The 19,534-nt window shown below is 41.5% G+C and overlaps 1 protein-coding gene across 1 annotated transcript in view; it reads left to right on the forward strand.

Moving 5' to 3' along the window:
- inpp4b (inositol polyphosphate-4-phosphatase type II B) overlaps positions 1 to 19,534 on the forward strand; it is a 234,877-nt gene that overhangs the window by 188,612 nt on the left and 26,731 nt on the right. The window contains 3 exon segments of the mRNA XM_080456329.1: positions 277 to 460; positions 8,718 to 9,089; positions 10,373 to 10,511. Coding sequence (XP_080312455.1) covers positions 277 to 460; positions 8,718 to 9,089; positions 10,373 to 10,511 — 695 coding nt within the window.

The raw sequence follows: 19,534 nt of genomic DNA on the forward strand, positions 1-19,534 counted from the left end.
GTACGCAATGGTCCTGAATAATCGAAGACTTTCTCTATCCTGCTTCCTCTCTTGTTCTCATCACTTCACCAGTCACCACCAAACCTAAACCAACCATCTTAAGTTCAAGTTTTGCTGTATTATCGCTTTACTTGGAATGAAAGTTAAGAACAATATTTCCAAAGCATCTGTCTTTACCCCCCCCCCTCCCTGTCTCTCTCTCTCTCTCTATCTCTCTCTCTCTCTCTCTCTCTCTCTCTCTCTCTCTCTCTCTCTCCTCTCTCTCTCTCTCTAAAGCTTCAGCACAGCGTACCAGTGTATCTACTACTCCCCAGAGCACACAGCCAAAGCCCAGGAAGTACTGAGCACGATAAGCCAGCTTCAGCCTCTCATCTCCAGCCTGGCCGATCAGCTGCTGCAAACCGCCCAGGACCGCTCTGCCCCCGGCCTGAGGGACGCGCTTAAAAACCTAGCCGACAAGGTGAGGATTGACCACCCCCGAACCACCACGCACCTTTCACTCCAAAACCTACTGGATTCTGCTTGCTTGTATCTGTATCGCATTAATGCTACACACAAGTATTTATCTAAAGTTAAACAATAGAAAGAATAATAATAACCCAATGACATGAAAACACTTATTTGTTAATTTGACATCCGTAGCACCAAGGCAGGTAACAAAAACAGGACCATTATGTATGACAATATACAAGTACAAATATACAAATACACAAGTAGAGAAAACACCTAGTTTTCAGAGGCTGTGTAGTGAGAGAAAACAACAAAACAATGTTTCCCCCCAAACAATTCAATTCAGAGATGGAGCCAAGTAGCCAACAAGCTAGTGTTTGCAGAAAGCATACAGAATTTCTCATCTAGCTGCATCGCAGCTTTTGACATCACATACCTGTAGGCTTTTCACCATGTGATGTTGTGTGATACTTCAACCACAACAAAGGTCCATTTTTAATTCTGAGCTCTGGCATTAAGTTAATGTAAGCAGCCCAATAGTTCTATAAGCCTATTGCCTGTAGTTATAGTTGACGTTTTATTCTAGCACCTACCTATGCGATACTGGCCTTCATTCATTTTACAGTATGTGCAAAGAGTCTCACTCCAATGACTTTGTGTGGCCAGGCAAGGTATTATAGTTTAGACATATAGTTTAAGACTTGGTGAGTCAAATTGAAAATGTGGGTCAATTTAGCCTGTGGTTTGCCTGTACCAATAGTCTTGAATGAAGAAGCTCAGATTCTTCCCCAAAAAGTTAATGAGGGGCCTTGAGGGCGGTCTAGTGGTCTGGGTTTGATGTACAGTATGACTTCTCTAACATATGATTGTCAATCTGAAGGGACTACTGAATGTCAGTGACATGTACCACCTTTGCTATGCTGTTGAAATGGTTTTAGTTTCTCACCCTCAGGGTTTGTGCACCTCGAGGTTTCTCATATTCTCCCCCCAAGAGGCTGTCTATGTTACTCGGAGCTTTCTGTCTAACATAGGCATATAGGCATAACAGGCATGAGTAAGGCAGATCTGCTGTGTTGTGTTTTATCCTCAGGTTTCCAAAACAGATGGGATGAGCAGCAGTAATGCTCAATTTATACATTGCGATTGCATTGCGGCGTTAAGAGCTTGTAGATCGGCTATTTTCGGCAAGCAACATCGTCGTACAACAAAGTAGAAACAGACCTCTCAGCGTGTCACATTGGTTTAACGAGGCTGCCGACAAAACCAAACGTTTTATCAATGGAAGGTAAATCTTTAACCTTCAATGGGTTCGGAATCCTTTTGACATGGTCTCACACTTGATAGTTCTCATAAAATATCCATAACTCATTGTAAAAATGTCAAAAGTGAAAAGCAGGGTTGGGGAGTTTATGAGGATGTGGCATTTACCTTTTTTTTGATCTTTTATCGGTTATAATTAATGAATTACATCTATTGCTGTCAGGCTGCAATCTGTTATTAGGTGTGTATGTGTTTTTTTCTTCTCACCACTGTGGAATGGAGGCTACTGTAAATCAACCTGCTTAATTGGTACCTTTGCTCTGTCACCACTTCAAGTTCATCCATGATTAGACCTACGCTCACTCCTCGGCTCTTTGATTCAAATCATGCTTGGTTTGTGTTTATTATATGTGCGTGAATGTGTACAGTACGTACTTGTAGTGATCTTTGAACTTTGTGAAAATCTAATCTGACCATACGCATGAATTATAGTGGGATCACCGACAACGTACTTATTGTAGGGGTTCAACCTTGAAGGGCTGAAACCCTATTGTTGTATTTATTTTTCCTTCTTCTCTTGCTGCCATTTTGCACATTTTACAAGGGAGATGGTAAATGGTAGAGACATACATTTTCAACAATGATTGGAATTCTGCACAACAAATTCCTGTGTTGCTGCTGGTTCTCGGTCGGTTGGAGCTATGTGTGTGTATGAGGAGTCAAGTCAAGTCAAGCGTCTTTGTCTTTTTCTGTTTCTTGATAAAACATTTTGTTTTATTTTTTCGGTTGCCAATGACCCCACTTTGGGTCGCGACCCATAGTTTGAGAACCGCTGTTTTAGAAGAAAATGGTAATCAATTGTCACATTAACGTGACAAAAGGTGCTTTATTCTGCCACAATCTATTCCAGATATCATTGCATGTGAATAGCTGGAGCACTGAAGGTGAGAAAAAGGTCCCTTTTGTGTGTGCAGGGAGGCAGGCAAGGGACTGGCTCTAGGACAATGGAAGAGAGAGAAATCATTACGGGCTTCCAAAGGAGCAACATGACATTTTAATTTTAAAACTGCGATCGCTTTAAACTCGATTTAGAGGTTCATTTCTTCTCATTTGGACTTAACAAAACAGAAAAGGGGAGGGATTGATCTTGCAACATTATTGTACGATTGTATGAAAGATAGATTTCACATGATCTGATTTGATTTAACAGCCAAGTGAGTTTGACTATTTTCTTCCCAGAGGACTAAATGTGACTTGATATCTACAGTATGCTTTGTTTTCAGTTTTGAAATGTATGTGAATGATATATTTCTAGTTTCTGAACCTATATTTAAGTATTTTTAAAGGGTTATTTTATGCAGTTTTTTGTTGTTGCTTTATTTATATATTAGAGTTTAAAGATGGCAGGGAGAAGGGAGTCATGATGGGAGTTGGATTCAAACTCAGGTCTTCGCAAACAAACCTGTCGTTTAGTTTACTAACTGGCTTAACCACCAGGCACCCCTATTTGCTTTAGCTCATTTTTGCTAACATTAGATGAGACCTTGGCCTCTCCTTTAAAGTGTGCAGCCCCATAATGGTCCCACCTTTTTCTTGCTGGATACAATAACCGCCCAAGAATAGAATGAGGAGGAAAATCACAAGATGAGTCTGTTTTATGGTGAGGCCAAATCATATTTTACTTAAGTATGAAAACGCTAATGACAGCGCCCAGCCTGCACACTACAAACGCATGCTCAGTGTGAAGATTATATTAAACCCACATAGTTAAATTTTAAGCTAGCCTGCTATGTTGTGAAAGAGACCGCAGGTCTTGCTTGTGTTGTGTTAAGAATTTCAGGAGCACATTTTGGAAAGGCAACAACGCATGAAATCGACTTTGTGTAGCTCAAAGCGTCCTTGTTTTTATGCTGACATTATGTTAACTGTTGCCATGTTTTCCAGTATTTATGTCACAAAGGGATACTTTCCTCTCACCAAACTCATGTACATCTTTGCCCGACTGGGCAGGGTTTAAACCATTCTGCGCCAAACAGAGCCAAACCGCGCAAAAACGAAAATGCAATTGGAACAGTTATTAACCGTTCTCAGAACCACGCTATGATGCAGTGGGAAAGGGCCCTTTGTCTGTGTGGCAAGCCCCACTCACAAAGGCTTTTATTATAGAAAAGTCTTTGTGAGCTATCTCTGTTCCCTCCAGCTGTGTCTCGGGACTAGTCAGAATGTCGCACGCACCTACAACAGATATATGGGAAAAGTTGGAGGATTAGATCCACTATGCTCAATTATATTGAATTTCTGCCGAGTCTAGAGGTCATGTACCCATACAGTACACACAGACAGTGTCCTCACAGCTGAGTGTTATTGGAGTCTTGACAGCAATATCCATTATACACACACACACACACACACACACACACACACACACACACACACACACACACACACACGCTCAGAAGCACACACCCACCTTCATTTCACAAGAACTGTTTTGCAGAGTTTTAAAAGAGCTCTAGTTTTTTACTCATCCTCTCCCTCGATCGGTGGTAATCGGTCATGGAGTTGTTTTACGGATTCCTTTCATCCTTTCAGATCAAAAAAGTGTAAGAACCTCTTTTGTCTCTGCTAAGCATTTTTCTTCTGACTTGCACTTTTATTCAAGTTCACAACGGCAGGTGTATCGAAGGAATACCTGCAGCGGGATTCATCTCCAGGGACTTTGTAGGGGAGGGGGTTTAGATCTTGTAAGGCAGGTATGTCTGGAAGAATAAAAAAATACTTAGGTGTTCCTTCCTATTTTGGGTGGGAGCAAATGTTCCTTTGGTAAACAATAACAAAAATCAAGGCTGAGCAGCTTTCGTCACTTGCCCCAGTGAAGTGAAACATAATTTTATAAATAAGGCAGAATCATTGTGCCTTACAGTATAATACATATTATCAAAAACATCTTTCCCTCAACAACCCACAATGATCATTCAGCAACTCCTGGGGTTTGGAGCACATTGATTGACATCGATTTTGGCCAAGTCCAAGGCTGTCTGGTTTAGAACAAAACAACAACTTGAATAAATATTGGAGGTACTTCGACCAACCAAGGCGAAGGGTGCTTCCAAAAAGATTTGTGTTGATTGGTATAGATTGGAACACATCTATGCCCATATATGGATATATAATAATAATAATAATAATAATAATAATAATAATAATAATAATAATAATAATAATAATAGTAATGATACTACATCAGACTTATATAGCGCTTTTCTTAGTACCCAAAGTCGCTTTACAAAACAAATCAAAATAAATAACTTTGTTTGGAGTGAAAAGGTTAAAAGGCCAAAAACATTAAACTAAGACTAAAAAGCAGAAAGGGCGATTTGGATTGAGTTAGGCGGGGAAAACAAGTCTGAAAAGGTGGGTTTTTAGGGAGGCTTTGAACACGGCAAAAGTGGGGACGGCTTTGATGTGAGGTGGGAGTGAGTTCCACAGGGAGGGGGCTGGAACTGAAAAAGCCGTGTGTGAGAGTTCGGGCCGCTATCCTACATAACGGCCCGAACTCTAGATGTTAGGGCCGCTACGTGGCCCAAACCGCTAGAATATAAATTAGCATATACTGTATACAGTATGTAGATAGACAGACAGACATACATAGGAGAGCAAAAGCAAGGAGACGCAGGCAAATGGAGAATCGCTGGGATTTCATCTAGCATTTCTGGCAGCCTCTGGAACGTTGCTTTAAGCAAATTTGCCAACCCCGCGACCGAACAGTTAAGAAGTGCAAATATGACCAGGACCGCATGAAATACAGTGCCGCCGCTATGTCCTTGGTCGCCGGTCTCTGGAAAGATAATGAATAATAAATGTCCTCATAGATTGCAAATTAACATTGTGGCCTGATAAGGAGGCTTCAATTTGAATATGGATTGACATTTTGAATCCATGGCTTATGCGATTTTTCACCATGTTAATACATTTAGCTGAAAAGACTTTGACTGTATTTGTTGGTGGTTTGAGCATTTTCATCCTTGTAAGAGTCTTTACCTGTGTCTGCATACCATGTTATCTATCGTAGAATATATTGTAGTTCCCATAGGAATGGTCTCTTCTCAGGCAATTACCAACGTCACTTTGAGTTCTGCCATTATTGACTCACAGTAATTACAGACATAGTGTGAATATGAACTAGGCAATTTCCTGCTAATGTATGACTATACAGTACGTATGACAGGCAACAACGGTGGTATCTTAAAATAAATAAAATAAAACAGTCTTTGATGCTCAGTCCTTTCATCAATATGCATCCCTAAATGCCATATTCCATATTTTTAATTAGCATCTTAATCAGTATAATCAGGCACTGTAACCAACACTATTATGTGTTTTGTCAATAAACAATAAAAATATATTAGTTTATAGTATTCTAATTGTACTGTAGGATACTGTAGATAGTACAGATGGGTTGTTGTGAAAGTCTATATTGCAGCACATCCATAATGCTGAGACACAGAGAGCATGTGATCAATAAAGAAACAGTCTCTGTTTACCCTTTCAGGAAGCACCGCTGTGAACAACAAACAATACTAAATCGCTAGCTTGCCTGCTTGGGCATCACCTGAGGTTTTGGCTCCACACACTTCCCAGTTCGCTCCCACGTACAGCCAAACACATGGGATGTTTGACCTGCTGTATCGAAATGTGTGTTTTTGTTTTACTGTAGGAGCTACAGGAAGGGGATTTCCTTCATTCCTTCAAGGCAAGAGATTATGTTTTCGCCCCTGTCTGTTTGTCTGTTTGTTTGTCTGTCTGTGAGACTGAACAGCTAGGCTCCGGGACCGTTGGACCGATACATTTCCTGACTTCCACCTCCTCAGCCAAGTACCGCATTGCCAGTGCCACCAGTACTGCACTGCCAGTATCGCCAGTACTGCACTGCCAGCACTGCCAGTACTTCAAACTTCACTGAAGTTTCTCTGCAGATGCAGTATAGCTTGGCGTTGTGAAAGCCAACTATTATCCTTCACCTCCTAGACAATGAAATAGAGAAAGCAGATAAACTGACAGCGAGTTAATTAATATGCAAATAAGCCTGCAGTAGATGGTAGAAATATGCTACTTGTATTATTTAAATATTCATAACATTTCTCACCTTGATTTCAGGTCAATGATCCCTAGAGCACAGCTGACTTTATAGCAGTTTCTAGAGCTTTGTTCAGACTGCAGGCAAATCATTTTTTTTCTCAAATACGATCTTTAGGACTGACTACCTACAATGTTATTTGAAAGTGATCAAATCGGACTTGTGTATTCAGACAGGCATTGCTAACTATCTGCAGTGGTTGCTGTGGTAACAATGTAATGACATAGGCGTAAGTAATGCTTAACTTATACTCTGGTGCGTGCGTGCGTGCGTGCGTGCGTGCGTGCGTGCGTGCGTGCGTGCGTGCGTGTGTGTGTGTCTCAATGCTCATCCAAGTAACATTCTCTCCCCCACACTCCCCACCCCCGATGCCTCCCGTTTCAGCAGTCTCTCAAGAAGAATCTGTTCTCCCTCCACCACAAAGGAGGGGGAAGGAGCAGCAGGAGATGGAGGGTACTTGGGGGTGTATATCTGCGCGACAAATATGCAACAATCATTTTCTTTTTGGAAAATAGAACTCTCAGCTCATGTGTTTTGTTAGACCACATTTTGTTGTGGTAATAGAATTGCTTACTGTGGAGCTAACTCAATTATTCTTGAGGGCTCTTGTTGTCTTCTCCGTGCGGCAGTGGGCGGTCAGCGAAGGTGAGCCTCCTCGCCTCGGTGGCGGCTTCGACATACAGTGGCTCATTGAATTTGAATTTGAGATCAAAGGAGGTGCGCCCCCTCAGAGGAGTGGCTCTGGCACAAGAGTAATTGAATTGTTTGTTGTGTGTTAGTTGTTTTTCTTTTTTCTCTTTTTGCCTCACAGCTCACAGCCCACGACTCAGCACTGCAGAGACAGTAATGGAGGCTAGAGCGGCTTTGTTGCTGAAGTAGAATGTTCATTTTCTCCTCGTTTCTCTCCCTCCGTTCATCCTCTGTAAACAGCCTCCCTGTTCTCCCGCTTCACAACTTACCTCTTTGGTTCCACCTGTTATTGTGTGCAGCTCCCTCGCCACCATCATTCTGTCTCTCTCTCTCCACAGTGCTCTCACTGACTCTCTCTTGTGTTCTCTTTCTCTTCCTCTCCACATCTCATCTCATTCTCTGTCTGTCTGTCTCACTAGCTGTGTCTATTTCTCTCGGTCTCTTTCTCTCACTGTCTCTACCTCTGTGTGAAAAGTAAAGAATTACTATATTGTCTGCGCTGAAGGTTCCGGAAGAGTGCTGAGATTGGTTGTAGCTAGATTGATAGGTCCTGATTGGCTGTTCTCTGGTTAAGAGCCGATACGGCCCTGGATCGGTGGCAGCATGTGAAGTTCAGCAGTCCTAATAAATAAACCATCTTCGATTGAATGCTCAGCTCTTTGTTGTTTTTCAAACCATAAGGATCAACTTTCACTGTTGAAGACGCAAATATTATGTACTTGCTATATCTCTCTCTCTCTCTCTCTCTCTCTCTCTCTCTCTCTCTCTCTCTCTCTCTCTCTCTCTCTCATTAATGACTGTATATGTTTGCAATGTCTGTTCATGATCTTGGATCTGGAGCACATCTAGCTATGCTATACCATAAGGCCTAGGATGACCAAACCTTGTAGGTTACATCTTGGAAAGGCTGTGTGTCTACCAGACGTGTTGAAGCAATGACATACAGGTTATGAATATCTGTCAACAATATGATGCAATGTCTAAATAAAAGTATCACGTTCTCCCTCTCTTTACCACTTCCTTTCCTGCCCTCTCATTCTTCCCTTTTCTCTCTCCACCTCTATCCTACACTTTTCACTTTTTACCCTTATCTTCTGCCTCTGCTTTATTCCTACTATCTCTCATCTGCCCCCCCCCCCCCTCCCTCCCCTCTCTCTCTTTCTCCCCGTTACCCCAACAGACGGAGCAGTTTGTCCATGCACTCAAAGACGAGCTGGTGAAGAGCGCTCTGCTGGCTCTGCATGCCGCACGACCTGGCTACGTGTCCAAGACCCAGAACCAGCCCACGGCCCAACCCCAGGCGGGCCACCACCACCAGGGTCACCAGAGCCCCAACTCGGCCAGTACCCAGAATCATCACCAAAGCCCAGTCCACAAACTCCCGGGCCACAGTCCGGCCACATCGGTCACGGAAGCCCCAGTGTGCAACAACGTGGAAGGGTCAGAGGTCACAAGCCAAGGGGAAGGGGGTGCTCCACTCTCTCCCCCTTTATCGTCACTGACGTGCCAGGACTTCATCCCGCACCACAAAGAGTATGACGAGGAGGAATGGGCAAGTGATGGCCATGTTTATCTCTTTTCAGATGTAATGAAGAGTATGGGACAGCAGTGGTTCTCAAAGTGGGGTTTGGGGACCCCCAGGGGTCCTTGGGAGGGGTTCCAAGGGGTCTCTAACAATCTGTTAATATAGCATCCAAATCAGTTTAACCACTTTAACCTAACGTATTTTGAGCTTGTAGATCTGCTATTTTGGGAAGAAAATTGTGGGAAAAAATGACAAATCTAGAATATTTTTTAGACATTTTAACAACACAAAATCTGGCAAAATACACATTAATTTGAGGTGTCCTTGACATGAAAAACCACTGTGGTAGAGACATGCAACAGACCAAAACCTTGAACCCATGACATTGTGACAAGGTGTAACAATACCTACAGTATACATGTAGGTAGCTGATTTGCACTCAAACCTGACACAATTCGCACCCATTTGCTTGTCTACCAAGACTTTGCAGTGGTGACATGACCACATGAGCATGATCACAGTATGTGATTCTATTCAGAGAGATGGAGCACTTATCCAAAAATAATGAGCATCTGTTACCAAGTGCCTGTACGGTTTCTCATTGAGTGTGTGTGTGTGTGTGTGTGTGTGTGTGTGTGTGTGTGTGTGTGTGTGTGTGTGTGTGTGTGTGTGTGTGTGTGTGTGTGTGTGTGTAAAATACATCTGACATATTATGTGTGCCTGCTCAGATATCCTTCTAAGTGTGAATCCTTGTAAATGTACTGTGTGAGAGTGTGTGAGAGAAAGGGAGTGGGGTCCATTTGCAATGCTACAGTGTAACAGCAGGAGTCCCAACCACTGCAGAGTAATTATCTCTTGGATGTTTCTCAACTGTTATGAGATGTTCAAAAACCTCACCTCTAACAGCAAGCAAGAGACCCAAATTCACTCCAAAACACACACACACACACACACACACACACACACACACACACACACACACACACACACACACACACACACACACACACACCACACACACAAGCTTGTGCGAGCGGGTGCGCGAGCATGGACAGACACACACAAAAATGCTATTAAATCTCAAATCTGGGATAGAGACCAAAAAAGAGTGACAACACTTTGAGGGGAATCTGAGAATAAACAACTCCCAGTTCCCACATAATCTCTATGACACAGAGGAGGTTGAAAGGATAAAGTTTTGATGAGTGACAGTCTGAGAAATGAACTGAAGGGAGACACACAGGGAGACAGACGCTGAGGCATGCTGAGTTGACCTGAGGTGACTGTTGACTTGTGTGTGTCTCCTGTAGGACAGAGTGTGGGCCAGTGTTGCCAAGAGTCTCAACTGTGTCATCGCCATGGTGGATAAACTCCAGGAGCAAGACAACGGTAGGAGGGAGCCAATCACAGAGCAGAAACTGGCCGATGTCATCACTTCCCACAACCCTGGTAAATAAACATTTAAAAGAAAAAAAGCTTTTCAAGAATATTTTCATTTACTTTTGTTTGGCTATATCAGTCGTCTTTATGCAAAGAGCCGCCCGTCATTGCATCCAAGGACAGGATTTTGCTGCCGGCCACCAGCTAAGGTTGTATACTCAACCATGCAACCATCGTTTGGAGGCCCCTACCCCTTTCTGAAAAACTTTTTGCATGGTAAAATGTTGGAAATGTATAAGCAATTTAGTTTCCTGCCCTGAGACAACATTAGAAAGAATTGCTCTTCATTGGATTGATTGATTGATTGATTGATTGATTTGATTGAATACTTTATTAACAGTTTGCAAAACAGTACAGTTGTACGATTGTACAATGATGCTAAAAGGATAAAGGTAATTTCAGACGGGAAGCGGCCGACGCGCCTATGTAATACATTTTCAATGAGAGGCAGGACGCGCTGAGAAGTTGAGGTGAGGCAGGCGGGCACGGCCCTGTGAAATTCTCTCGCTCGTTTGTGCACACGCGCGCGGGCGTCAAGAGCTGGATTGTGGTGAGCTTTTCTTTTCCCTTTCCCGCTTCCCGTCTGTAACGACCTTTATACACAAAAAACTCTAAGGGCTAGTTTCGATTGTGGTCCTGTGTATTCAATTCATCAAGACATTCAAAGACATACAATAACATACAAGAAATTGTCAACACTAGTAGCAATAAACATATATGTACAGAAAACAATGGGGGGGGGGGGGGGGCTTTTCTAGGACCAGTTACAAATTGCAGACAGGTGCTCTTTTATGGCGGTTTTGAAGGAGGCTAAGGAGTAACACTTTTTGATGGCTGCTGGTACAGTAGGGCATTCCACATTTCGGTGGCATAGCAGTAGAACAAATTGAACCCTATGTTTGTGCCGAATTTCGGTTAAACGAGATCAGTGGAGCTCCCTCTGGTGTTGTGCCTGTGTGTGAATATGATGATGAGCTAGACTAGCGGGGTTGAGGTGCACCTTCAGACATAGATTCATTGTCCGTCTACATAAGACTGAGCGACTCGGTCAGTCTTTTGTTCCGGTAGCCATTAAGCTACATAACCAAGTCCCCATGTGTTCTGTTCTATCCTCGGATTAATACTCTAGTATCATAATTAGAGGCCTGCTAGGCTAACTGCTGTGAAGGTTTTAATGTTGATGGATTGCATGTTCTTCATTATGTTCACTATAGATTGGCAACATTTTATTTATCCATATTCCTACTGTATAGCTGGCTGACACTGTACATCAGCCCCACATGATATCCACTATCTGTCTTAACATTATGCATCCATGGACAATAGATGGACAGTATGTCCATATTGCTGGTGATAGATTGCACATGGTATTATGTGTCTACATTTATATTTATATCAAGTTCACACATTATGCTAACCCAGTCAGTCTAAGTGCAGATGCCCAGGCCAGACTTTATCATTATTTCTGTCTGACTTTTAACTTATTTGTATTAGTCTTATCTTCAAGTTCTGTGCTTTTGCTCTTAATAATGGCCCCCATTAAAACAGTGGTTGAAAGATAAACAGATATGCGATCACGTATAGACTAGGGTAGGCCCACTCTAAACTAGATTTTAATATATGCCTATTGTTGATTGTTGATGTACCTTGAGTGTTGTTGTTGTTGTTAACTTATGTTGTATCGTTGTTATATTGTAATGTCTGTATTGTTTCGTTTTTGGGGGGACTACGGATGGAATATCCTGCCTTGTTTTCATTAATGTGCACTGTCCCAGCCAAACAAATAAATAAATAAAAGTAATTCTTCCCTGCTAGGGCTTAGCAACAATGACATTGCCTTGCTCTTGCTCAGCGCAATATATATGTTGAAAAAAAGCTTAGCTGTCCTACATTAACTGACGTTGCAGATTGCCTGAATTCACCGTGTTGTTTAAATTCTGAACATTACATTAGTACTTTGTAGAATGTGTTTTGTTGCCCCTCTGGCTGTGAGTAAATTAATACCCCCCCAAACTCTCTGTAGGCCCTGCAACATTTGCAGAAAAATAATTTGAAATTCTCTTGTCTTTGCCAGAGAAGATGATGAAAGCTTTATTTAATATGCAGAACCATTAACTATTGACCACAAGCAGCGACAATAAGTTTAATCAGTTCCAACTGTCTGTCACACATCTTGCTACAGTGCATGTTAATGATTTATAGTATACTTTGCTTGTTTAGAGGATAGTACAAGCTATCTTATTATTATCTCTAAATCACTGCAGTGCGCTACTGAACACAGAACTGAAATTGCTGCCAGTCTTTATTCACACAAAGTTGATTGAAGACCTGGTTCACATAAAGGTTGCTGTGTTCTTTTAACGTACAGTGAGCACATGATTTTTATCAATGTGGAACACTCCCCTGAATGTCCCCCAGAGGTCTATAGTTAGCCCCCTCCTTTGTTCCCTCTACGCCAAATCTCTTAGATGGAAATAACTGATCTACAAGCTCACAACATGTTGCGTTGTGACGCAATGTGAGCTTGTAGATCTGCTATTTCTGCAGAATATTCGTTCCAGGTTGGGTTCATGTGTTAAATAATTCTAAATGTTCCAGGCCATCTTGGAAGCATTCCATAATTTTTACAACAATAGCAGAACGAGTATCAGAATGGAGACGGATCTCCGTTCAAAAAGGAACAAATATTCTGCACTTGCCAAAGAAACTGATATTTGATATGCAAGATGAGCCACTTTGACCACAGGCTGCCAAATCTATTTTTTCCCCCAAAGAGATCTTGCCTCAACCTCATGCCCAGACAGAGGCAATTTTTTCATGTAGTTTTATACAATTCTCATACAATTGAATGCAATACAAAGTGCTTACTGTAAAATATAAAATATATAATATAAAATGATCAAACAAAACGAGAACCGTGAGATCAAAGACAAGTATGAGGAAACCACAGAGACGGCAGACCAATTCACAGCACAATGTACACAAGAAGTCAAATAAATTGTAAAAAAGGTTTGACTAAAAAGATTGCAGTTAATAACTAAGAGATAGAAGCTGAAATGAAATAATAGAACCAGAATAAAAAGAAAGACAAAGGTTAAAATCTAGGCCTAATAGACTATGAACACCCTAGTTAAAAGCCAGGATAAAAATATGGGTTTTTATAAATATCAACATTATCAACTATGTTCAGATCCTCTGGGAGAACATTCCAGTGGCTCAGACCAATGTTGTAATGCTGCCTCACCATACTGTATGTTTCAGTTTTAGTTTTTGGATTCATTAAAAGCTTCATTACTTAAAAGCAAATCCCATAAATAGCTGGGTGCAAGGCCATTAAAAGATTTATGAACCAGGTTTTTAATATCAGACCTAAAACTAATCGGCAGCTAATGCAATGATTTTAAAATTGTTGTAATGTGAGCTCTCTTTCTGGTCCTGGTCAGTACTCGAGCAGCAGAATTCTTTTTTTATTGTACCTGGGCTAGTTTGTTTGTTTGTTTGTTTGTTTGTTTGTTTGTTTGATGCAGACGTACTGTAAGAGCATTACAGCAATCCACTGAATCCAGCTTGCATGTGATAAAAGCATGCATTACTAGTCTCTCTGTGTTGGCTTCAGAGAGAAGCCGAAATATGTTGGCCAAATTCTTAATATAATAAAAGCATCTGCGAAATATGTGCATTTGTACCATTGCATGTGCATGTGTGCACATGTGCCTACATCATCTGGCAGTGCAAGGGCATCCAGTCCATGTAGACAGTAGACACATTGTGAGATAACCATCCCTCCCGAAGCAGCTTTTATTAAGATGCTGGACAGACGTACTGTAGAGCAAGTGGTCACCTGCTTGTCTAACGGAGTAATGAGAGATAGGAGAGGTTTATCGCTTAGACTTGATTGGTTGTTGAGCCAAGGTTGTAGTTGACAAGGCATTGTGGGGAGGTTTGGCTGTTTGGACAGGTGGGCTGGCAGAGGAGTTGACAGTTGGAGCGTTCTGTCTTTTTTTTTTAATCCCATTACCCCCCACCAGCATGACCACACACACACACACACACACACACGCACACACACACACACACACACACACACACACACACACACACACACACACACACACACACACACACACACACACACACACACACACACACACACACACACCAACCCATCCCTGCACAGAGTGAGGTGGTATTTGCAAAATAAGATAAGACAGGATTGTTTTGACAGGGTAGGTTCGAGGCAAATGTGGTGTACTTGTATGTGTTCCCTACTGTGTTTTCATGTGGAATACTGTGGAAGTGCATCTGAGGATCCCATGCATGCTTCACACTTAATGTGATTGAAGTTGAGAGAGAACATGTGCATTGTTTAAAGTTTCCTTTTTTTTTATCTTATTTGGCTGCACACCTCCACCCCCACCAGTACCATTCACTTGGCACCTGTGTATGCACGAACACGCACACACACGCACACACTTTCATTGCTCCCAGAATGCTGTATGGATTGCAGCATGGGGAGAGCAACACATTACCTAGGCAATACTGCCCCCTGTTGTTAGTGGAATCATTCATTCAGATACCGGTGTTCCAACTTGATTTATTGCAGTTACTCTCATAATTCTTTATGAGCCAAATATATGAAGTAATAATGAAGTTTATCTGTGGTCCTGAACTCAATAGTCAACCTCTCTCTGTCCACTTTTGATTACCAACCATCAGGTTGATAAACACACTGGCCTTCTGGGCCGCTGACTGGAACAATCTCACTTTCTCTGAAGCTATAGTGGTTAACTCTGTATACTAACCACTTGAGCCCTATATACTTCAAAGTGCAACATTTTGCGAAAGTAGCCGATGCATTGGGATCTTGTATATTTATTTTATTGTTTAATAATTTAGAACATTTATAGGGAGACCTTTATATGATTAAGCTGGAGTACACAATGTCCACTGTTTCTTTACTTAACTGTTACTCATTGACTCACTGTGTTGGACAAAACCACAAAGAAAAGAACTAGGCCAAACATTCTACTGTGCTAACCATCTCAGTGGTGGGACTATACGACCAAAGATGAGAACTATGGCATTGTTGTTTTGTTGTTTGTTGTTTTACTGGAAGAGGAGGGAGGAAGGGTAGGGGTGTGCATGCATGCGTTCCACGTTCAAGCCACATAACAATCAGTTGGTTTGTGTTTTAGTTTTTAGAATGACATGATTGGATACCATGTGGCCCTGCATTAACAGCCTATTGTCACAAACGGGCTCAAAGTTCAGACAACCTGCAATTAACATTCAACAGAAAAAGGGAGTGAGCCTATTTAAATCAATAATACCTTCTATGAACCATTAATCATGATCATTACATAAGTGAAATACATCAACTATCCATACAGTTTTATACCTGCCACCATGGGTTTAACCAGCAAGCTGGATATAAACATACCAATAGAGCACCAAAGTCCTGACGTCACTGCCAGTAGAGGGCGCTGTTCCGCTGGTTCGTGGCTTTACTTTTTGTGATGATATCCTCATTGGGGAATCTGAGATTGCCTCATATAAGAACTGTGTTCCAAAAATAAACACACCACCCTGGCAATTTTGCTCATATGGACATGAAGCATCGACTGAAGGTGTAAATGTACACATTTACCCAAAGAGTAACACAATATAAACACTAGAAACGAGAACAACCCAAAGACATTTCCCATGAACACGGCTGCTGTAGGGACAGTGATTTCAGACCCGGAAGTAGTAGTTCTTAAGACTTTTAAGGCAGAATTAATTCCATTTTCGCCAGAAACAGGCTGTATCAAATATGAATGAATGTCATAAACGATGCAGAGCCATCCCCCTGATAGAAACGCCAGGGTGGTGTGTTTATGTTTGGAACACAGTTCTTATATGATGTGATTTAACATTACCAAATGGGGATTTCAACACAAAATTAAGCCACAAACCAGTGGAACAGCGCCCTCTAGTGGCAGTGACGTCAGACTTTGGTGCTCTATTTAAAGATCACCCAATTAGGACTCAAACCATTTCTAAAACTAGAACCCTTCAAGTTTACTCTGACCTTTTGATTCTTGATTGACCTCCAACAACCTTGGCACCTTTTCTTTTCTTTTCTTTTCTTTTCTTTTCTTTTCTTTTCTTTTCTTTTCTTTTCTTTTCTTTTCTTTTCTTTTCTTTTATTTTTATTTTTTTATTTTTTTATTTTTTTATTTTTTTTCTTTTCTTTTCTTTTCTTTTCTTTTCTTTTCTTTTCTTTTCTTTTCTTTTCTTTTCTTTTCTTTTCTTTTCTTTTCTTTTCTTTTCAGAATAGGGAACAAACAGCAGACATGATGGAGAGTATAGTTCTCATATGGCACAAATCGAAATGGTAAGGCTGCAAGAACAATGTCCATCTTTTTGCTTTAAGTGCAGGACATTCATTCTTCCAGTGGTCTTTCAATTTGTAACTAGAAAAAGTGCTCCTCAGAGCACAGGTCTCCGCCAGGTCAGGTAGGTTATTGTGGCCTCCTGGTGGCACTATAATAGGCCAATGTGAATAGGGTGCCATTTCTTCCTCGGCTTAGTGGGAATATGCGTAAACATTTTCACTGAAATCGCATGCTGCGTTCATGATTTGAGGCATTTTGTTCAAAACAAACCAATCCTGCAAACTTTGGAAGCCAATCTTTAGGCAATCAGGATGGAATATGGGAAAGCGGACAGATCCGTGTCGATCACATGACTATAGAGATACTGTGTACTGATTTGTGTGATGCCAAACCTGCCTCAACAGATTTGACTGAATGTGCTGAATAGCTACGCAGGCCTACATTCACTATCAGTAAATTATGTGTGTCTTCTGTGTCTCAAAACATATCAAGTCAAAACCGCTTTTGTCTCAGTCAACAGTAACACACTTGGATAGAGAAGATAAAAGCAGATTTATAAAATAAAGAAATGGGGAAATTGAGCTGTCAGGGATCAACTAAAAGATTTCTCCCTCGCTGCCAAATTAGGGGGGAGGAAACGGACATGTGAAATGTGTTTGTTGGCCCCACACACTTCCTTAACGAGGGAAAACCCTATCATTGACATCAGTGAAACATAATCAGCTAAAGGTCTCTCACAGAGAGAGAGAGAGAGAGAGAGAGAGAGAGAGAGAGAATGCGAAACATAGAAATATGGCTGCCATTTGTTTCAAAAGTTTATCCCAAGCTAACTTTTCCTACATGGATGTATAACTTTTTCTGACAGCAAATGCACAATTCTTATGGTTTTCGTAAGATTTTTTTAAGTTGCAATGGAACACAGCTCTGTTTACACATTTCTCCATTCCCATTTAATTGTATACGTTGTTTTGTTTTTATTGGTTTATACCATTTTGCTTTGGCAACGCATACTTCGTGTTTTCCCATGCCAATAAAGCCCCTTTAAATTGAAAATTAGAGAGAGAGAGAGAGAGAGAGAGAGAGAGAGAGAGAGAGAGAGAGAGAGAGAGAGAGAGAGAGAGAGAGAGAGCTGAACACACCACACATCGTGAAGCACCATGTGTTCTGCTTGTATATAGGCCTACTAGCCACGGCCCACTGTAACAGTGGGTCGGGCCCATGTTCAGGTTGCATTTTTATGGGTCGCAAGTAAAATAGCCCCTTTTGTTTTTTGTTTCCTACATTTAAACAACTTTTTATCAAATAAAAACATTTCAAAGGTATTTCATTAATAGAATAAAAATAAAAACATTTAAGAGGTTGTGAAAATAGCAGATCTACAAGCTCACAACACGGCACGAAGCGATGTGAGCTTGTAGATCTGCTATTCTCACTAGTTTGGGTCCCGGGCAAAAGTCAAATTTCTCTTTTGGGTCTTGAGCTACCTGAGGATGTGCACATCCAGATGTAAGATTTGAGACTTTGGGCCTGCAACTGCAACTACAGATCCCGTAGCGGCTAGCCCGTGCCGTGGCAAAGATCCTAATAAACAGCTTAAATTGAGGAAAAGTAAAAATCTGCTTAAATCAATTTCAGATCGATATTCCAACTCACTGAGGAGGAAAATGAGAAATGAGAGTGGTCACACAACTGTATAAAAGTCAGTCCCACAGTCCACGGTCGGTCGTTAAGTCACTGTAGCATGCTGAGTGCTACTGTGGGTTGTTGCAGACACAATTGAGTTTTATAATTAAAGCTTCTGCGCTTTATTGACCACACACACACACACACACACACACACACACACACACACACACACACACACACACACACACACACACACACACACACACACACACACACGCGCGCACGCATAGCCCCCCGTAGCCCAGCCTTGCTGGGTCTGCTGCTTGCTATGAAGTACTTAATAACTTTGCACCACTGAGTCAGATCTCTCTCTGGTGCAGTGTGTGCATATAGCCATGAGTTTAAAGGTAAGACATGGAATAGAAAGCAGGGAATATATATATATATATATATTTTGGGCTGACAGGAAATGGGGAGAAAGCTGGGGGGGGGGGGTGACACACAGCAAAGGTCGTCGGGATCGGGAGTCGAACCCGCGACACGCTGTCAAGCTGGATTACCAATATGTGGAATGCCCCTGGACCGCTAGGCCAGCGGGCACCCCGGGAATATATCATTTTAAAGGGCAAGACCACTTTGGTAGAGGTTTGGGTTGTGTAGTTACCTTGCCATGATGTAACTCCAAAGGTGGGCAAGAAATAAAAAATAATTGCTCCATTGATTAGAAATTGATAATTCAAACTATGCTCCTCATTGACTTGCATTGTACGGTAAAACAGCTCTCACAGTCACTCGTTTCGCACATAAACGAACACAAACAAAGTTGATTCAGACAATATAGAACATCACCAAACCCAGTACTGTTTTTTTTTATTATAAAAATGTCAACTTCCTGTTGATTTTGCCATTTTTAATAAGTAGAAAACCTGGACTGGATCCGTGGATCCGGATCCAGATCTTCAAATAGTAAAATCAACAGGAAGTTGACATTTTTATTAGAAAAACAAACAGTACTGGGTTTGGTGATGC

This window comes from Gymnoscopelus braueri (genome assembly GCF_963280865.1).
Source record: "Gymnoscopelus braueri genome assembly, chromosome: 2".
Classification (NCBI taxonomy): domain Eukaryota; kingdom Metazoa; phylum Chordata; class Actinopteri; order Myctophiformes; family Myctophidae; genus Gymnoscopelus; species Gymnoscopelus braueri.